The following is a 15,053-nucleotide window of genomic DNA, read 5'->3' as shown; positions in this document are numbered from 1 at the left end:
CCTTCACCACCTGGGGGCGGTCCGTCAGAAAGTCCAGGACCCAGGGCCTCAAGCGTCATGATGAGCTTTGAGGGTACTATGGTGTTGAATGGTGAGCTGTAGTCAATGAACAGCATTCTGACATAGGTATGTTCCCCGGGTTCCTCTCTTACTATAGCAGCTGAAGTGGGGACCTGGATCTCCCCTTTATGGGAGTACCATCTCGCATTGCTCCTTGTTGCAACTTTGGTTGAAGGCCTCAGGTTGGGTTCTTCCTGCTTGGTCAGGGCCTGTAGTGGATTTAGGTCATCAAATACAATTCTTCCTGGTGATGTTGTCCTAACCAAACAAAAAAACAAAAAAAAACTCCTCTTGTCCAGATGGGATAGGGCAGTGTGCAGTGTGATGGCAATTATATCGTCTGCGGACCTGTTGGTGCGGTATGCAAACCGAAGTGGGTCTAGGGTGGCAGGTAAGTTGGAGCTGATTTGATCCTTTACTAGTCTCTCAAAGCACTTCATGATGACAAAAGTGAGTGCTACGGGGCGATAGTCATTTAGTTCAGTTATCATTTAGTTGCTTTCTTGGGTACTGGAACAATGGTGGCCATCTTGAAGCATGTGGCGACAGCAGACTGAGGTAGGGAGTGATTGAATATGTCTGTAAACACACTAGCCAGCTGGTCTGTGCACGCTCTGAGGATGCAGCTAGGGATGCCGTCTTGGCCAGCAGCCTTGAGAGGGTTAACACTTTTAAATATCTTAGGTTGGCCACGGAGAAGGAGAGAGGGGGTCCGCAGTCCTTGGTAGCGGGCCGCGTCGGTGGCACTGTATTATCCTCAAAACGGGCAAAGAAGGTGTTTAGTTTGTCTGGAAGCAAGGCGTGTACAAGGGAGGGTGGGGTAGTGATGCCTTGTATGCATCGCAGAAGTTAGAGAAGCAGTGGCCCAGTGTATTTCCTGCGTGCGTGCCACAGTCAATGTGCTGATAGTATTTAGGTAGCCTTGTTCTCAAATTAGCTTGTTTTAAAATCCCCAGGTAAAATAAAAGCAGCTCAGGATATTTGGTTTCCAGTTTAGATTGAGTCCAGTGAAGTTCCTTGAGGGCCATCATGGTATCTGCTAGGAGGGTTATATACACGGCTGTGACTATAATCTAGGAGAATTATCTTGGGAGCTAATGTGGTTGGCATTTGATGGTAAGGAATTCTAGATCAGGTGAACAAAAATACTTGAGTTCATGTATGTTATGATTACACCATGAATCATGAAGCATCCACCTCCACCCTTCTTCTTCCCAGAGAGATGTTTATTTCCGTTGGTGCAATGCATGAAGAAACCTGGTGGCTGTACCGACTCCGACAACATATCCCGAGAGAGCCATGTTTCCGTGAAACAGAGAATGTTACAATCTCCAATGTCTCTCTGGAAGGCAACCCTTGCCCTAATTTCGTCCACCTTGTTGTCTAGAGACTAGACATTGGGGAGTAATATACTCTGAAGTGGTGGGTGGTGTGCATGCCTCCGAAGTCTGACCAAGAGGCCGCTCTGTCTACCCCTTCTGCGGGTACATTGTTTTGGGTCAGCCTCTGGGATTAGATCCAATGTCCTGGGTGGTTGTCCGAACAAAGGAAAGTCTTATTCCTGGTCGTAATGTTGGTAAGTTGACGTCGCTCCTATATCCAATAGTTATTCCTGGATGTACACTCAGCAAAAAAAGAAACGTCCTCTTACTGTCAAATGTATTTATTTTCAACAAACTTAACATGTGTAAATATTTGTAAGAACATAACAAGATTCAACAACTGAGCCATAAACTGAACAAGTTCCAAAGACATGTGACTAACAGAAATGGTATAATGTGTCCCTGAACAAAGGGGGGGTCAAAATCAAATTAACAGTCAGTATCTGGTGTGGCCACCAGCTGCATTAAGTACTGCAGTGCATCTCCTCCTCATGGACTGCACCAGATTTTCCAGTTATTGCTGTCAGATGTTACCCCACTCTTCCACCAAGGCACCTGCAAGTTCCCGGACATTTCTGAGGGGAATAGCCCTAGCCCTCACCCACCAATCCAAAAGGTCCTAACCGTGCTCAATGGGATTGAGATCCGGGCTCTTCGCTGGTCATGGCAGAACACTGACATTCCTGATTGCAAGAAATCACGCACAGAACGAGCAGTATGGCTGGTGGCATTGTCATGCTGGAGGGTCATGTCAGGATGAGCCTGCAGGAAGGGTACCACATGAGGTAGGAGGATGTCTTCCTGTAATGCACAGCGGTGAGATGACCTGCAATGACAACAAGCTTAGTCCGATGATGCTGTGACACACCGCCCCAGACCATGACGGACCCTCCACCTCCAAATCGACCCAGAGTACAGACCTCGGTGTAATGCTCATTCCTTCGACGATAAACGGGAATCCGACCATCACTGTTGGTGACAGAAAACCGTGATTCGTCAGTGAAGAACACTTTTTGCCAGTCCTGTCTGGTCCAGTGACGGTGGGTTTGTTCCCATAGGCGATGTTGTGCCGGTGAAGTCTGGTGAGGACCTGCCTTACAACAGGCCTACAAGCCCTCAGTCTAGCCTCTCTCAGCACTGATGGAGGGATTGTGCGTTCCTGGTGTAACTCGGGCAGTTGTTGTTGCCTTCCTGTACCTGTCCCGCAGGTGTGATGTTCGGATGCACCGATCCTGTGCAGGTGTTGTTACACATGGTCTGCCACTGCGAGGACCATCAGCTGTCCATCCTATCACCCTGTAGCGCTGTCTTAGGCGTCTCACAGTACGGACATTGCAATTTATTGCCCTGGCCACATTTCCAGTCCTCATGTCTCCTTGCAGCATGCCTAAGGCACGTTCATGGAGATGATCAGGGACCCTGGTGCTCTTTCTTTTGGTGTTTTTCAGAGTCAGTAGAAAGGCCTCTTGAGTGTCCTTTTTCATAACTGTGACCTTAATTGCCTACTGTCTGTAAGCTGTTAGTGTCTTAACGACCGTTCCACAGGTGCATGTTCATGAATTGTTTATGGTTCATTGAACAAGCATGGGAAACTGCGTTTAAACCCTTCACAATGACGATCTGTGAAATTATTTGGATTTTTACGAATCATCTTTGAAAGACAGGGTCCTGAAAAAGGGCCATTTTGCTTTTTGCTGAGTTTATGTTATAACACTTAAGATTTTCTGGGCTAACAATGTAAGAAATAATATATTTAAAAAAATAAATACTGCATAGTTTCCTAAGCACTCAAAGCGAGGCGACCATCTCTGTCTGCGCCACCTTGCTAATGTAATTCTGTGTCAGCACCCAAAGGGCTAGTAACTTTGAGCTCTCCCCTTAGACTTCGCTGTGACGTAGTTTCCCCATGAGTGACAAAACACTGAGCCAATCACGGCGCAACGCTCCGTATTTTCTGCTATCTTGCCACACCACCACAGAAAGCTCTGAGCTGGTATGAAATACCTGCATTTTGGAGCTCCTTACTCAAGAAAACAAAAAAGAGACCATGTTTGTATGGAGCTTTATTAACTCAATGATATACACTACTGTTCAAAAGTTTGGAGTCACTTAGAAATGTCCTTGTTTTTGAAAGAAGAGCACATTTTTCTCCATTAAAATAACATCAGATTGATCAGTAACACAGTGTAGATACTGTTAACGTTGTAAATGACTATTGTAGCTGGAAACGGCTGATTTACTATGGAATATCTACATAGGCGTACGGAGGCCCACAGGAGAACACCGAGAATGCGGTCCATGCCACCAAGTCTGTGGAGACCACACACGCTCACCTGCAGGGCCAGCTACACAGCAAAGTGGCCGACAACAACCATCTCACCGTGCAGCTCCGGGTAACACATAAGTTCAGGCATCAGTCTATTAGTCAGTCAATCAATCACTACATTGTCTGAGTTGGGAAAGGTGTATTTCTAAGCCTTAACCATTCTGTCTGTAGAATAAGACACCGGTAAAGTAAAGGAGGTAGTTTGCAGTCAGTATTATGCTTCCAGCCTGTGTGTGTGATGTCTGGGACTGTTGGGAAGAAAGACAGTAAAAAGTAGACATTTCTGTTTCACAAAGAATAGTCTTCTACAACCCATTCAAGACGGACGTCGTCCATGAGTGAAATCCTATCTTGTTTTCACCAGGCTAGAGATAATTATTTAGATATGTTGAAAGGTTAAACAGTCAGTGTTTGTTCCCTGTCTTTCTTTCTCCCAGGGTTTGGAGAGGCAGCTGACTGAGCAGAAGCTGGAGATAGATGGTGTGAGGGGGGAGATCTCCAGTGTGTCTGAGAAGGCAGAACAGGAGAAAGAGGGCCTGAAGAAGGCGACCCGTGTCCAGAAACAGAGGGCCGAGAGTTTCGAAGCTGCTGTGTATAAATGTTACTCTCAGCTGAGGGAGAAGGTATGTATGGGTAATGTTGGGAGTCAGTTTGGTGGTCATCATTTTCTCGTCCCCAGGGTTTAGTTCAGGCTGGAGAACATGTTTTGAAACCAGGAGATACTACATGTACTTGTCCAATAACACCACAGCTTTTTTAGTTGTATTTTTGTAATACATTTTATTTATTGGTTTTAGATAACAACAGAATCCCAACAAGATATATACACATTTACCCCCCCCCCCCTCCCAACATGAAAAGGAAATAATTAATCTCAACACACCGACAGTCAGCATTTCATAAAACAATATAATGGTACGCGGACACGCACCCACACATGCTTACACACATCTGCACTTCTACAGTCGCATACATGCACCCATTCTCACACACATCCACCGACACACAAACACCCATCTCTTTCAAACATGTACATCTTATCTCCTGTTAGGGCCTATAAATGTTTGACAATATAATGTCAGTTTTCTATACTTTTTTCCCATCGTATCTCAGAGTTATTTGGTTTCTTATTCTATGAGTTATCATTTACCATACTGTAGATTTCATTAATTGTTTCTTTCCAATTGCTTATTTGTGGTGCCAGGGGTTTAACCATTTTCTAGTCATCTGTTTAAGTGCTGTTATTGTCAGAATTCTGAAAAGGTACTTATCATTTTGGAGGACCAGTATATGAGGGGTTCTCCCAAGGAACATGTGTTCTGGATTTAGAGAACGTGAGTGTTCAAGCATATCATCCAGTACTTTATATACTTCGGTCCAGAAATGATTGAGGACTGGGCAGGAAAATAGTATGTGGATGTGATTAGCCCTGCTCTCCCCACAGTTACGCCAGCAATTTGGTGTGATGTCACAGTTGTATTGTTGTTGTATTATAGGAGTTATGAAACATCTTGACTGAATTTCCCAAGAGAATTCCCTACAGAGTAGAGTTAGTTGTCTTGGACTTGTTCTTAAAGATATGTCCTCCCATTCCTCTGCGGTTGTTACTATTTGCAGCTCGTCTAACCAATTGGTTTTCACTATAATGTTCTCATCTTTTGTTTCTTCTCTGATAATTCTGTGCCCCAGCACATTCTTGGCATTTACTTTCTTAGATGTCTTTTCTATCTAATTAAATGATGTATGTTTTCAGACCCCTTGATGTTTTCCACATTTTGTTACATTACAGCCTTATTCTACAATTGATTAAATTAGGGATGTGTCAGGATTTGGCCAGGGTTGTTCCGGTTTTTGGTCACTAGATGCCCCCATTGTGCCTTTTGACCTTTTGTTTTCCCTTGATTCCCCATTATTATTTGCACCTGTGCCTCTTTTCCCCTGATTGTATTTAAACCCTTTGTTTTCATCTGTTCTTTGCTCTGTGTTTGTATGTTAGCACCCAGCCCTAGTACTCTGTAAACTCTTGTTGATCCCGGTGGACTCTCTTGTGGAATTCTGTTTTTTGTTCTTGTTTGTTTGTTTGTTTTTGAGTATCTTTTGAGGCTTTTTGTGCTTTACCTTCCACCTTGTGGATTTACCTTTTTGTCTTGGAGGATTACCTTTGTTCTTGTGGAATTCCTTTTGAGGTTGTGGAGTTACATGTTTTCCTGAAGAACTTCACTTTTTACTTCATTAAATACACCGTCTCAAGTACTGCTGTTTCTGCCTCATCTTCTGGCACAGCCAGAAGAGGACTGGCCACCCCACATAGCCCGGTTCCTCTCTAGGTTTCTTCCTAGGTTTTGGCCTTTCTAGGGAGTTTTTCCTAGCCACCGTGCTTTTACACCTGCATTGTTTGCTGTTTGGGGTTTTAGGCTGGGTTTCTGTACAGCACTTTGAGATATCAGCTGATGTACGAAGGGCTATATAAATAAATTTGATTTGATTTGATTTGATTCTGGGTTCTGCCGACTATTCGTGGCTCAGTTGGTTAAGTGACTGTTTCTCACTCCGGAGACCCGGGTTCGTAACCGGGTCCTGACAGGATCCACCAATATGATATATTTGCCTGATACCGATATCCAATATTTTCCTTGTTAAAAAACCCGATACCGATATTAACATTTTTAACAGCTTTTTAAGTATTATAGTACAGTTAAATATTTGAGACACACACACACACAGTTATTGCAGTTATACACAGTTATACACACAGTTATTTTGTTGGCATTGGCATACACTACCGTTCAAAAGTTTGGGGTCACTTAGAAATGTCCTTGTTTTTGAAAGAAAAGCATATTTTTTTGTCCATTAAAAGAACATTAAATTGATCAGAAACACAGTATAGACATTGTTAATGTTGTAAATGACTATTGTAGCTGGAAACAGCTGATTTAATGGAATATCTACGTAGGTGTACAGAGGCCCATTATCAGCAACCATCACTCCTGTGCTCCAATGGCACGTTGTGTTAGCTAATCCAAGTTGATCATTTTAAAAGGCTAATTGATCATTAGAAAACCCCTTTGCAATTATGTTAGCACAGCTGAAAACTGTTGTCCTGATTAAAGAACCAATCAAACTGGCCTTCTTCAGAACTTTCTTTTGAAACATGTCAGTCTATTCTTGTTCTGAGAAATGAAGGCTATTCCATGTGAGAAATTGCCAAGAAACTGAAGATCTCGAACAACACTGTGTACTACTCCCTTCACAGACCAGCTCAAACTGACTCTAACCAGAATAGAGAGAAGAGTGGGAGACCCCGGTGCAGAACTGAGCAAGAGGACAAGTACATTAGAGGTTCTAGTTTGAGAAACAGATGCCTCACAAGTCCTCAACTGGCAGCGTCATTAAATAGTACCTGCAAAACACCAGTCTCAACGTCAACAGTGAAGAGGCGACTCCGGGATGCTGGCCTTCTAGGTAGAGTTGCAAAGAATAAGCCATATCTCAGACTGGCCAATAATTTGTATTTATTAAGATGGGCAAAAGAACAAAGACATTGGACAGAGGGACTCTGCCTAGATTGCCAGCATCCCAGAGTCGCCTCTTCGAAGACCCCGCTTTTACGATGCTGCTACTCTTAGGTTTATTATCTATGGATAGTCACTTTAATTCTACCTACATGTACATATTACCTCAATTACCTTGACTAACCGGTGCCCCCGCACATTGACTCTGTACTGATACCCCTGTATATAGCCTTGCTATTGTTATTTTACTGCTGCTCTTTAATGATTTGTTTACTTGTATTTTTTTATTTCTTACTTATCTATTTTCTACTGAACAGTTATTTTTCTTAAAACTGCATTGTTGGTTGTAAGTGAGCATTTCACTGTAAGGTCTACCTTACCTTTTGTATTAAGAGCATGTGACAAATACAATTTTATTTGTTATAATAAACCTGAGCTGATATGGCACTATAAGGCTGTGACTGGATGGTTCCATTGTAACTAATGATAGGCTGTTCCACGACCTAGAAAACCATCACTGGCCCAGGGAGGTATGACATCCAGGATTTCACTGAGAACCGGGAGAAGAAGCCATGCACTGTGAGACGTGACATCAGTAAGGTTTAAAGACTTCATGAAGGTACTGCAGTAACCTACCACTAGAGGGAGACACATACTCATATACAAGGCATTGTTTACCTCTGTGAAAGGAGGCATGTGATCATTGGGAATGGTCATCAAATTTTAATCAAACTAATCAAATATTTACAGTATTTAGTACCCTTTTACTAGAACATTTGCAGGCTTGGGGAGTAACGGATTACAACAAACTGCAATAGTTACATTACCAGCAAAAATATTGTAATCAGATTACAGATACTTTTGAAAAAGTAGATGATTACCTCGAGGATTACTTTTAAATTCAGAAAAACAATCTTTGACACTTCCAATCAGCGTTGAAAAAAAGCTCAAGTTTATGTTTGTTCCACCTGAGCGAGTCTGACCACAGGTCAGTAACCACTATGATGACACACCAACTGTGTTTGATGCATCTCAGGAAAAGGGCAGGAATAGGCTTTTGTAGGCTACAGTCCAAGCTATTTCTTCCAATGGTGCGACTGCTCTCGTCATCCAAAGATTATCCAACTTGAATAAACGCTTGGAGTTAAGGATGACAGCAGTAGCTAAGTCTGTAGCTCAGTTGGTAGAGCATGGCGCTTGTAACGCCAGGGTATTGGGTTCGATCCCCGGGACCACCCATACGTAGAATGTATGCACACATGACTGTAAGTCGCTTTGGATAAAAGCGTCTGCTAAATGGCATATATTATATTATTATCTACGGTGATACGGGTATCACTTATTACTGATATCTACATAGCGCATTGATGTGAATCACACTCCTGCTCTCTCATTTAGTTATGGGCGCCTTATGGATTGTGGATGTTGTTGATGGCTTTTCACAAATCTAAATGTGTATTTTAACTCAATAATGGTTGAATTCAAGAAGTTTTAAGCTGCCTTTTCAATCATTGTTTTTGAAATCAGTGGACCGCCAGTGAAAAATGCATCGCTTCTTAGTGCGGATCCAAGCCTATGGAATACATTTTTTTCTTCTTCAATAGTGCTCAAAGCATGCCATTCCATGAGCGCAGCATTTATTTTTCAACTCGAATCAATGAGCCCAATTAGTCCTCCATGACAACAAAATCATAAACAACAGAGTAGGGCTGGCTAATAAGTCCTTAGTATTGGGGTCATGCTCAGGTAAAATAATTTGGCTAATCTATACTTATTTATATTATCTTATGGCTAATTTATACTTATATACCATATTTCCAAGTCCTATTTTTGAAGATCAAGGGGTATAACATTTATTGGAATGACTGGAATTTTTTATGTAAAGATATAATTTAATCGTATTTTTATATGTAGTAGAAATCAATGGGTTAGAAGAAGCCTCCATAACCAACCCATAAAGTAACATTTAACATCCATATATGACCAGCTATGTAAACTTTAACATAGATTTATCCTGCAATAGATGTTGTTCAATTGGTAACATTCATTTTGGTCTTCTTCTAATGCCTCTTAAAGGGAAATTAATCTAAAAGTAACTGAATGTAATCAGATTACGTTACTGAGTCTGGGTAATCCAAAAGTTACGTTACTGATGATGACAATTTTGGACAGGTAACTAGTAACTGTAACTGATTACATTTAGAATGTAACCTACCCAACCCTGAACATTTGTCAAGTGCTTTACAGTAACCCAGCCTAGACCCCAAAGAAGGGAGCAGTAGTACAGTGGCATGGAAAAACTCCCTAGAAGAAAGAAAACTTGAGAGGAACCAGTTTCCATTTGCGTCACCGGTCAGAAGATTGTTGATTATTATAGTAATGCTATTTTTGTACTTTCTCAATTGACAGAAGCAGACTACTCCAGGCCCAGGGGCTTATGGGAATGGGGGCATCCCGTCTCGGCTGCTGGATGAGAGTATCACAATTCCAGTGTGTCAGAAGTTTACATACACTAAGTTGACTGTGCCTTTAGCCTTTAAACAGCTTGGAAAATTTCAGAAAATGAAGCTTCTTATATGCTAATTGACATCATTTGAGTCAATTGGAGGTGTACCTGTGGATGTATTTCAAGGCCTACCTTCAAACTCAGTGCCTCTTTGCTTGACATCATGGGAAAATCCAAATAAATCAGCCAAGACCTCAGAATTTATTTTAGATCTCCACAAGTATGGTTCATCCTTGGGAGCAATTTCCAAATGCGTGAAGGTACCACGTTCATCTGTACAAACAATAGTACACAAGTATAAGCACCATGGGACCACGCAGCCATCATACCACTCAGGAAGGAGACGTGCTCTGTCTCCTAGAGATGATTGCACTTTGGTACAAATCAATCCCAGAACAACAGCAATGCTGGAGGAAAATGCTGGAGGAATCAGGTACAAAAGTATCTATATCCACAGTAAAACAAGTCCTATGGGTCTCGACCCCACCCTGTGCAACTGGGTACTGGACTTCCTGACGGGCCGCCCCCAGGTGGTGAGGGTAGGCAACAACATCTCCACCCCGCTGATCCTCAACACACAAGGGTGCGTTCTGAGCCCTCTCCTGTACTCCCTGTTCACCCACGACTGCGTGGCCACGCACGCCTCCAACTCAATCATCAAGTTTGCGGACGACACAACAGTGATAGGCTTGATTACCAACAACGACGAGACGGCCTACAGGGAGGAGGTGAGGGCCCTCGGAGTGTGGTGTCAGGAAAATAACCTCACACACAACGTCAACAAAACTAAGGAGATGATTGTGGACTTCAGGAAACAGCAGAGGGAACACCCCCCTATCCACATCGATGGAACAGTAGTGGAGAGGGTAGTAAGTTTTAAGTTCCTCGGCATACACATCACAGACAAACTGAATTGGTCCACTCACACAGACAGCATCCTGAAGAAGGCGCAGCAGCGCCTCTTCAACCTCAGGAGGCTGAAGAAATTTGGCTTGTCACCAAAAGCACTCACAAACTTCTACAGATGCACAATCGAGAGCATCCTGGCGGGCTGTATCACCACCTGGTACGGCAACTGCTCCGCCCACAACAGTAAGGCTCTCCAGAGGGTAGTGAGGTCTGCACAACGCATCACCGGGGGCAAACTACCTGCCCTCCAGGACACGTACACCACCCGATGTTACAGGAAGGCCATAAAGATCATCAAGGACAAAAACCACCCGAGCCACTGCCTGTTCACCCCGCTATCATCCAGAAGGCGAGGTCAGTACAGGTGCATCAAAACTGGGACCGAGAGACTGAAAAACAGCTTCTATCTCAAGGCCATCACATCAGACTGTTAAACAGCCACCACTAACATTGAGTGGCTGCTGCCAACACACTGACACTGACTCAACTCCAGCCACTTTAATAATGGGAATTGATGGGAAATGATGTAAAATATATCACTAGCCACTTTAAACAATGCTACTCGATACCATCTACTGTATCTTGCCTATGCTGCTCTGTACCATCACTCATTCATATATCTTTATGTACATATTCTTTATCCCCTTACACTGTGTATAAGACAGTAGTTTTGGAATTGTTAGTTAGATTACTTATTGGTTATTACTGCATTGTCGGAACTAGAAGCACAAGCATTTCGCTACACTCGCATTAACATCTGCTAACCATGTGTATGTGACAAATACATTTGATTTGATTTGATTTGAATAAATAAGCCAGACTACGGTTTGCAACTGCATGTGGGGACAAAGATCGTACTTTTTGGAGAAATGTCCTCTGGTCTGATGAAATGACCATCGTTATTTTTGGAAGAAAAATGCATGTGAAGCATGGGGGTGGCAGCATCATGTTGTGGGGGTGCTTTGCTGCAGGAGGGACTGGTGCACTTCACAAAATAGATGCCATCATGAGGTAGGAAAATTGTGGATATATTGAAGCAACATCTCAAGACATGTTAAAGCTTGGTCGCAAATGGGTCTTCCAAATGGACAATGACCCCAAGCATACTTCCAAAGTTGTGGCAAAATGGCTTAAGGACAACAAAGTCAAGGTATTGGAGTGGCCATCACAAATCCCTGATCTTTGTGGGCTATACTCGGCCTTGTCTCAGGATGGTAAGTTGGTGGTTGAAGATATCCCTCTAGTGGTGTGGGGGCTGTGCTTTGGCAAAGTGGGTGGGGTTATATCCTTCCTGTTTGGTATCATCGGATGGGGCCACTGTGTTTCCTGACCCCTCCTGTCTCAGCCTCCAGGATTTATGCTGCAGTAGTTTATGTGTCGGGGGGCTAGGGTCAGTTTGTTATATCTGGAGTACTTCTTCTGTCTTATCTGGTGTCCTGTGTGAATTTAAGTATGCTCTCTCTAATTCTCTCTTTCTCTCTTTTTTTCTCTCTCTCAGAGGACCTGAGCCCTAGGACCATGCCTCAGGGCTACCTGGCATGATGACTCCTTGCTGTCCCCAGTCCACCTGGCCTTGCTGCTGCTCCAGTTTCAACTGTTCTGCCTGTGATTATTATTATTTGCTGGTCATTTATGAACATTTGAACACCGTGGCCATGTTCTGTTATAATCTCCACTCGGCACAGCCAGAAGAGGAGAGGCCACCCCACATAGCCTGGTCCCTCTCTAGGTTTCTTCCTAGGTTTTGGGCTTTCTAGGGAGTTTTTCCTAGCCACCGTGTTTCTACACCTGTACTGCATTGTTTGGGGTTTTAGGCTGGGTTTCTGTATAGCACTTTGAGATATCAGCTGATGTACGAAGGGCTATATGAATACATTTGTGGAACTGGAAAAGTGTGTGCGAGCAAGGAGGCCTTCAAACCTGACTCAGTTACACCAGCTCTGTCAAGAGGAATGGGCCAAAATTCACCCACCCTATTGTGGGAAGCTGTGGAAGGCTACCCGAAATGTTTGACCCAAGTTAAACAATTTAAAGGCAATGTTACCAAATACTAATTGAGTGTATGTAAACTTCTGACCCACTGGGAATGTGATGAAAGAAATATAAGCTGAAATAAATCATTCTCTCTACTATTATTCTGACATTTCACATTTTTTAAATAAAGTGGTGATCCTAACTGACCTAAAACAGGGCATTTTTACTCGGATTAACTGTCAGGAATTGTGAAACTGAGTTTAAATGTATTTGACTTCAACTGTATATGATTAGCTACAAACAGGGAGGCATAACTTATGAATGAATGAATTAATGTTATTGATCCCTATAACAGGACATATGGTTGATTGACTTTTCCCTCTCTCCGTGTTCAGGATTCTGGTTTGTGCCCTGGTACCTAGAACCTTCACTGAGGTGCTCCTCAGATGACGGTTCTCCACGTCAGTAAGCAAGGACCCTACGACCTCTTCACTGGCTGACGAGAAAAGCCAATCACCTTCGGATATTTTGCTGCCCCGGTAACTGCACCATTAATTAAATTACCCTTACGGGAAAAGATTGCAGTCAGTGTGCATTATAACTGCAGTACACTGCAGTGTAATTGCAGTTAGAGTGCAGTCTAACTGCAGTTATAATGCACGCTGACTGCAATCTTTTTTCGTAAGTGTAAGTACACTACAGTTATTCTGCAATTACTGCATCCAAAATACCACAGTCGACTGCAGTTACTGCAGTTTTCCTGCAGTTTCAAAACTGCAATATTTTTTTGTAAGGGGAGATTTTATGTAAATGAGAATAACCCCTTGTAAAAAAAAGGTTAAATGAAGAAATATAAATGAAAAATAAGAACTGTCAGATTTGGATAATTGAGATTTCATAGAGTGTCATCATAACCCACTGTGAAGATTGATAATTGATTTTCTTCCATCATGAACGTTTAAATGATCCTTTTTTTGCTACATTTTGTTCAACCATTTTCTTTCCTTTCTGATAAGCAGCTGAAAAGGAAACTGGATGATACATAATTAGCTATGCACTTTAAGGCATGTTTGATGTGTAATTCAACCTAACACCCTGCTTGCATCCGTGCCTCAAGGACATCCTTTCACATGCTATTTCGTAATAACTGGGTTGTTTTGCTTCCTTCCTGCCCTAGAAAAAAAGCAAATCTGAATCTTGGTACGTTCATCAAGCCGGCTAAGGTCTGGTATGAGGGCCTTCTGGGGCCAGAGAAAAGACACCCCGGCACGATTGGCCACTACCCTTCCCTCCCTTCGGAACGCTTATATGTGGGTTCCCTGCCCCAATACCCACGCCAAGAGGTTAGTATTACGGTTTAATAGAGGTAACCGGGTTACAGAGATTTACAGAGCACCCCCCCCCCCACATTTTGTTGAGTTAAAGCCTGAATTCAAAATGGATGACATAGATTGTTTTTCTTACCCATTTACACACAATACTCCATAATGACAAAGTGAAAACAAGCTTTTGGAGATTTTTGCAAATGTATTAAAAATTAAATATGGAAATATATAATTGACATAAATATTCACACCCCTGAGTGTACCTTGTACACCTTTGGCAGCGATTTCAGATTTGAGCAATTTTGGGTATGTCTGTATCAGCTTTGCACATCTGGATTTGGGGATTTTTCTCCCATTCTTCCTTGCTGATTTTCTCAAGCTCTGTTAAATCTTTCCACAGATTTTCAATGGGATTCACATCTGGGCATTGGCTGGGCCATTCAAGGACTTTCACATTCTTATTCTAACACCATTCCAGCGTTGCTTTGGTTGTATGCTTCGGGTCATTGTCCTGTTGGAATGTAAATCTTTGCCCCATTTTAAGGTTGTTTTCAGTCTGAAACTTGTTCTCATCAAGGATTTGCCTATATTTGGCTCCATTCATTGTCACCTCTGTCCTTACCAGTCTCCCAGTCCCTGCCACTGAAAAGCATCCCCATAGCATGTTGCTGCCACCACCATGCTTCACAGTAGAGATGGTGTTAGATGGATGATGAGCTCTGCCTGTTTTTTTCCCCAGACATAGCGCTTTGCATTCAGGACAAGATAATTGTGTAGTCTAGAGTGTGTAGTCTTAGAGTGATTATCTTAATTTACCGAGGTTAGCTAGCCAGCTATTTGTCGTCCTTAACGTAGGAGACTCTGCTAGCTAGCCAACAGCTAGCTAACAGCTAGCCAACAGCTAGCCGACAGCTAGCCAACAGCTAGCCAACGTCTTCTGAATAGACTCAACAACCCGGTCGCATTCACAGGTAGTATCACATTTTCATTTTATTTCATTACAGTATAACGGTTTGATTTGTTTGATCGTAGCTAGCTACATAGCTAGCTACATAGCCG

At 42.8% G+C, this 15,053-nt stretch overlaps 1 protein-coding gene across 1 annotated transcript; it reads left to right on the top strand.

Annotated features, from left to right (window-relative positions):
• The first annotated feature begins 3,984 nt into the window (after positions 1–3,984).
• Positions 3,985–7,904, top strand: LOC124040658 (protein BCAP-like). Its single transcript, XM_046357738.1, has 3 exons — positions 3,985–3,999; positions 4,206–4,391; positions 7,788–7,904. The coding sequence occupies exons 1-3, from the start codon at positions 3,985–3,987 to the stop codon at positions 7,884–7,886; spliced, it is 300 nt and encodes a 99-aa protein (XP_046213694.1). The 3' UTR covers positions 7,887–7,904.
• Positions 7,905–15,053: the final 7,149 nt, after the last annotated feature.

Source organism: Oncorhynchus gorbuscha, linkage group LG08, assembly GCF_021184085.1.
Source record: "Oncorhynchus gorbuscha isolate QuinsamMale2020 ecotype Even-year linkage group LG08, OgorEven_v1.0, whole genome shotgun sequence".
NCBI lineage: Eukaryota > Metazoa > Chordata > Actinopteri > Salmoniformes > Salmonidae > Oncorhynchus > Oncorhynchus gorbuscha.
The sequence above is the reverse complement of the archived record's forward strand: the minus strand, read 5'-3'. Positions and strand labels throughout refer to the sequence as shown.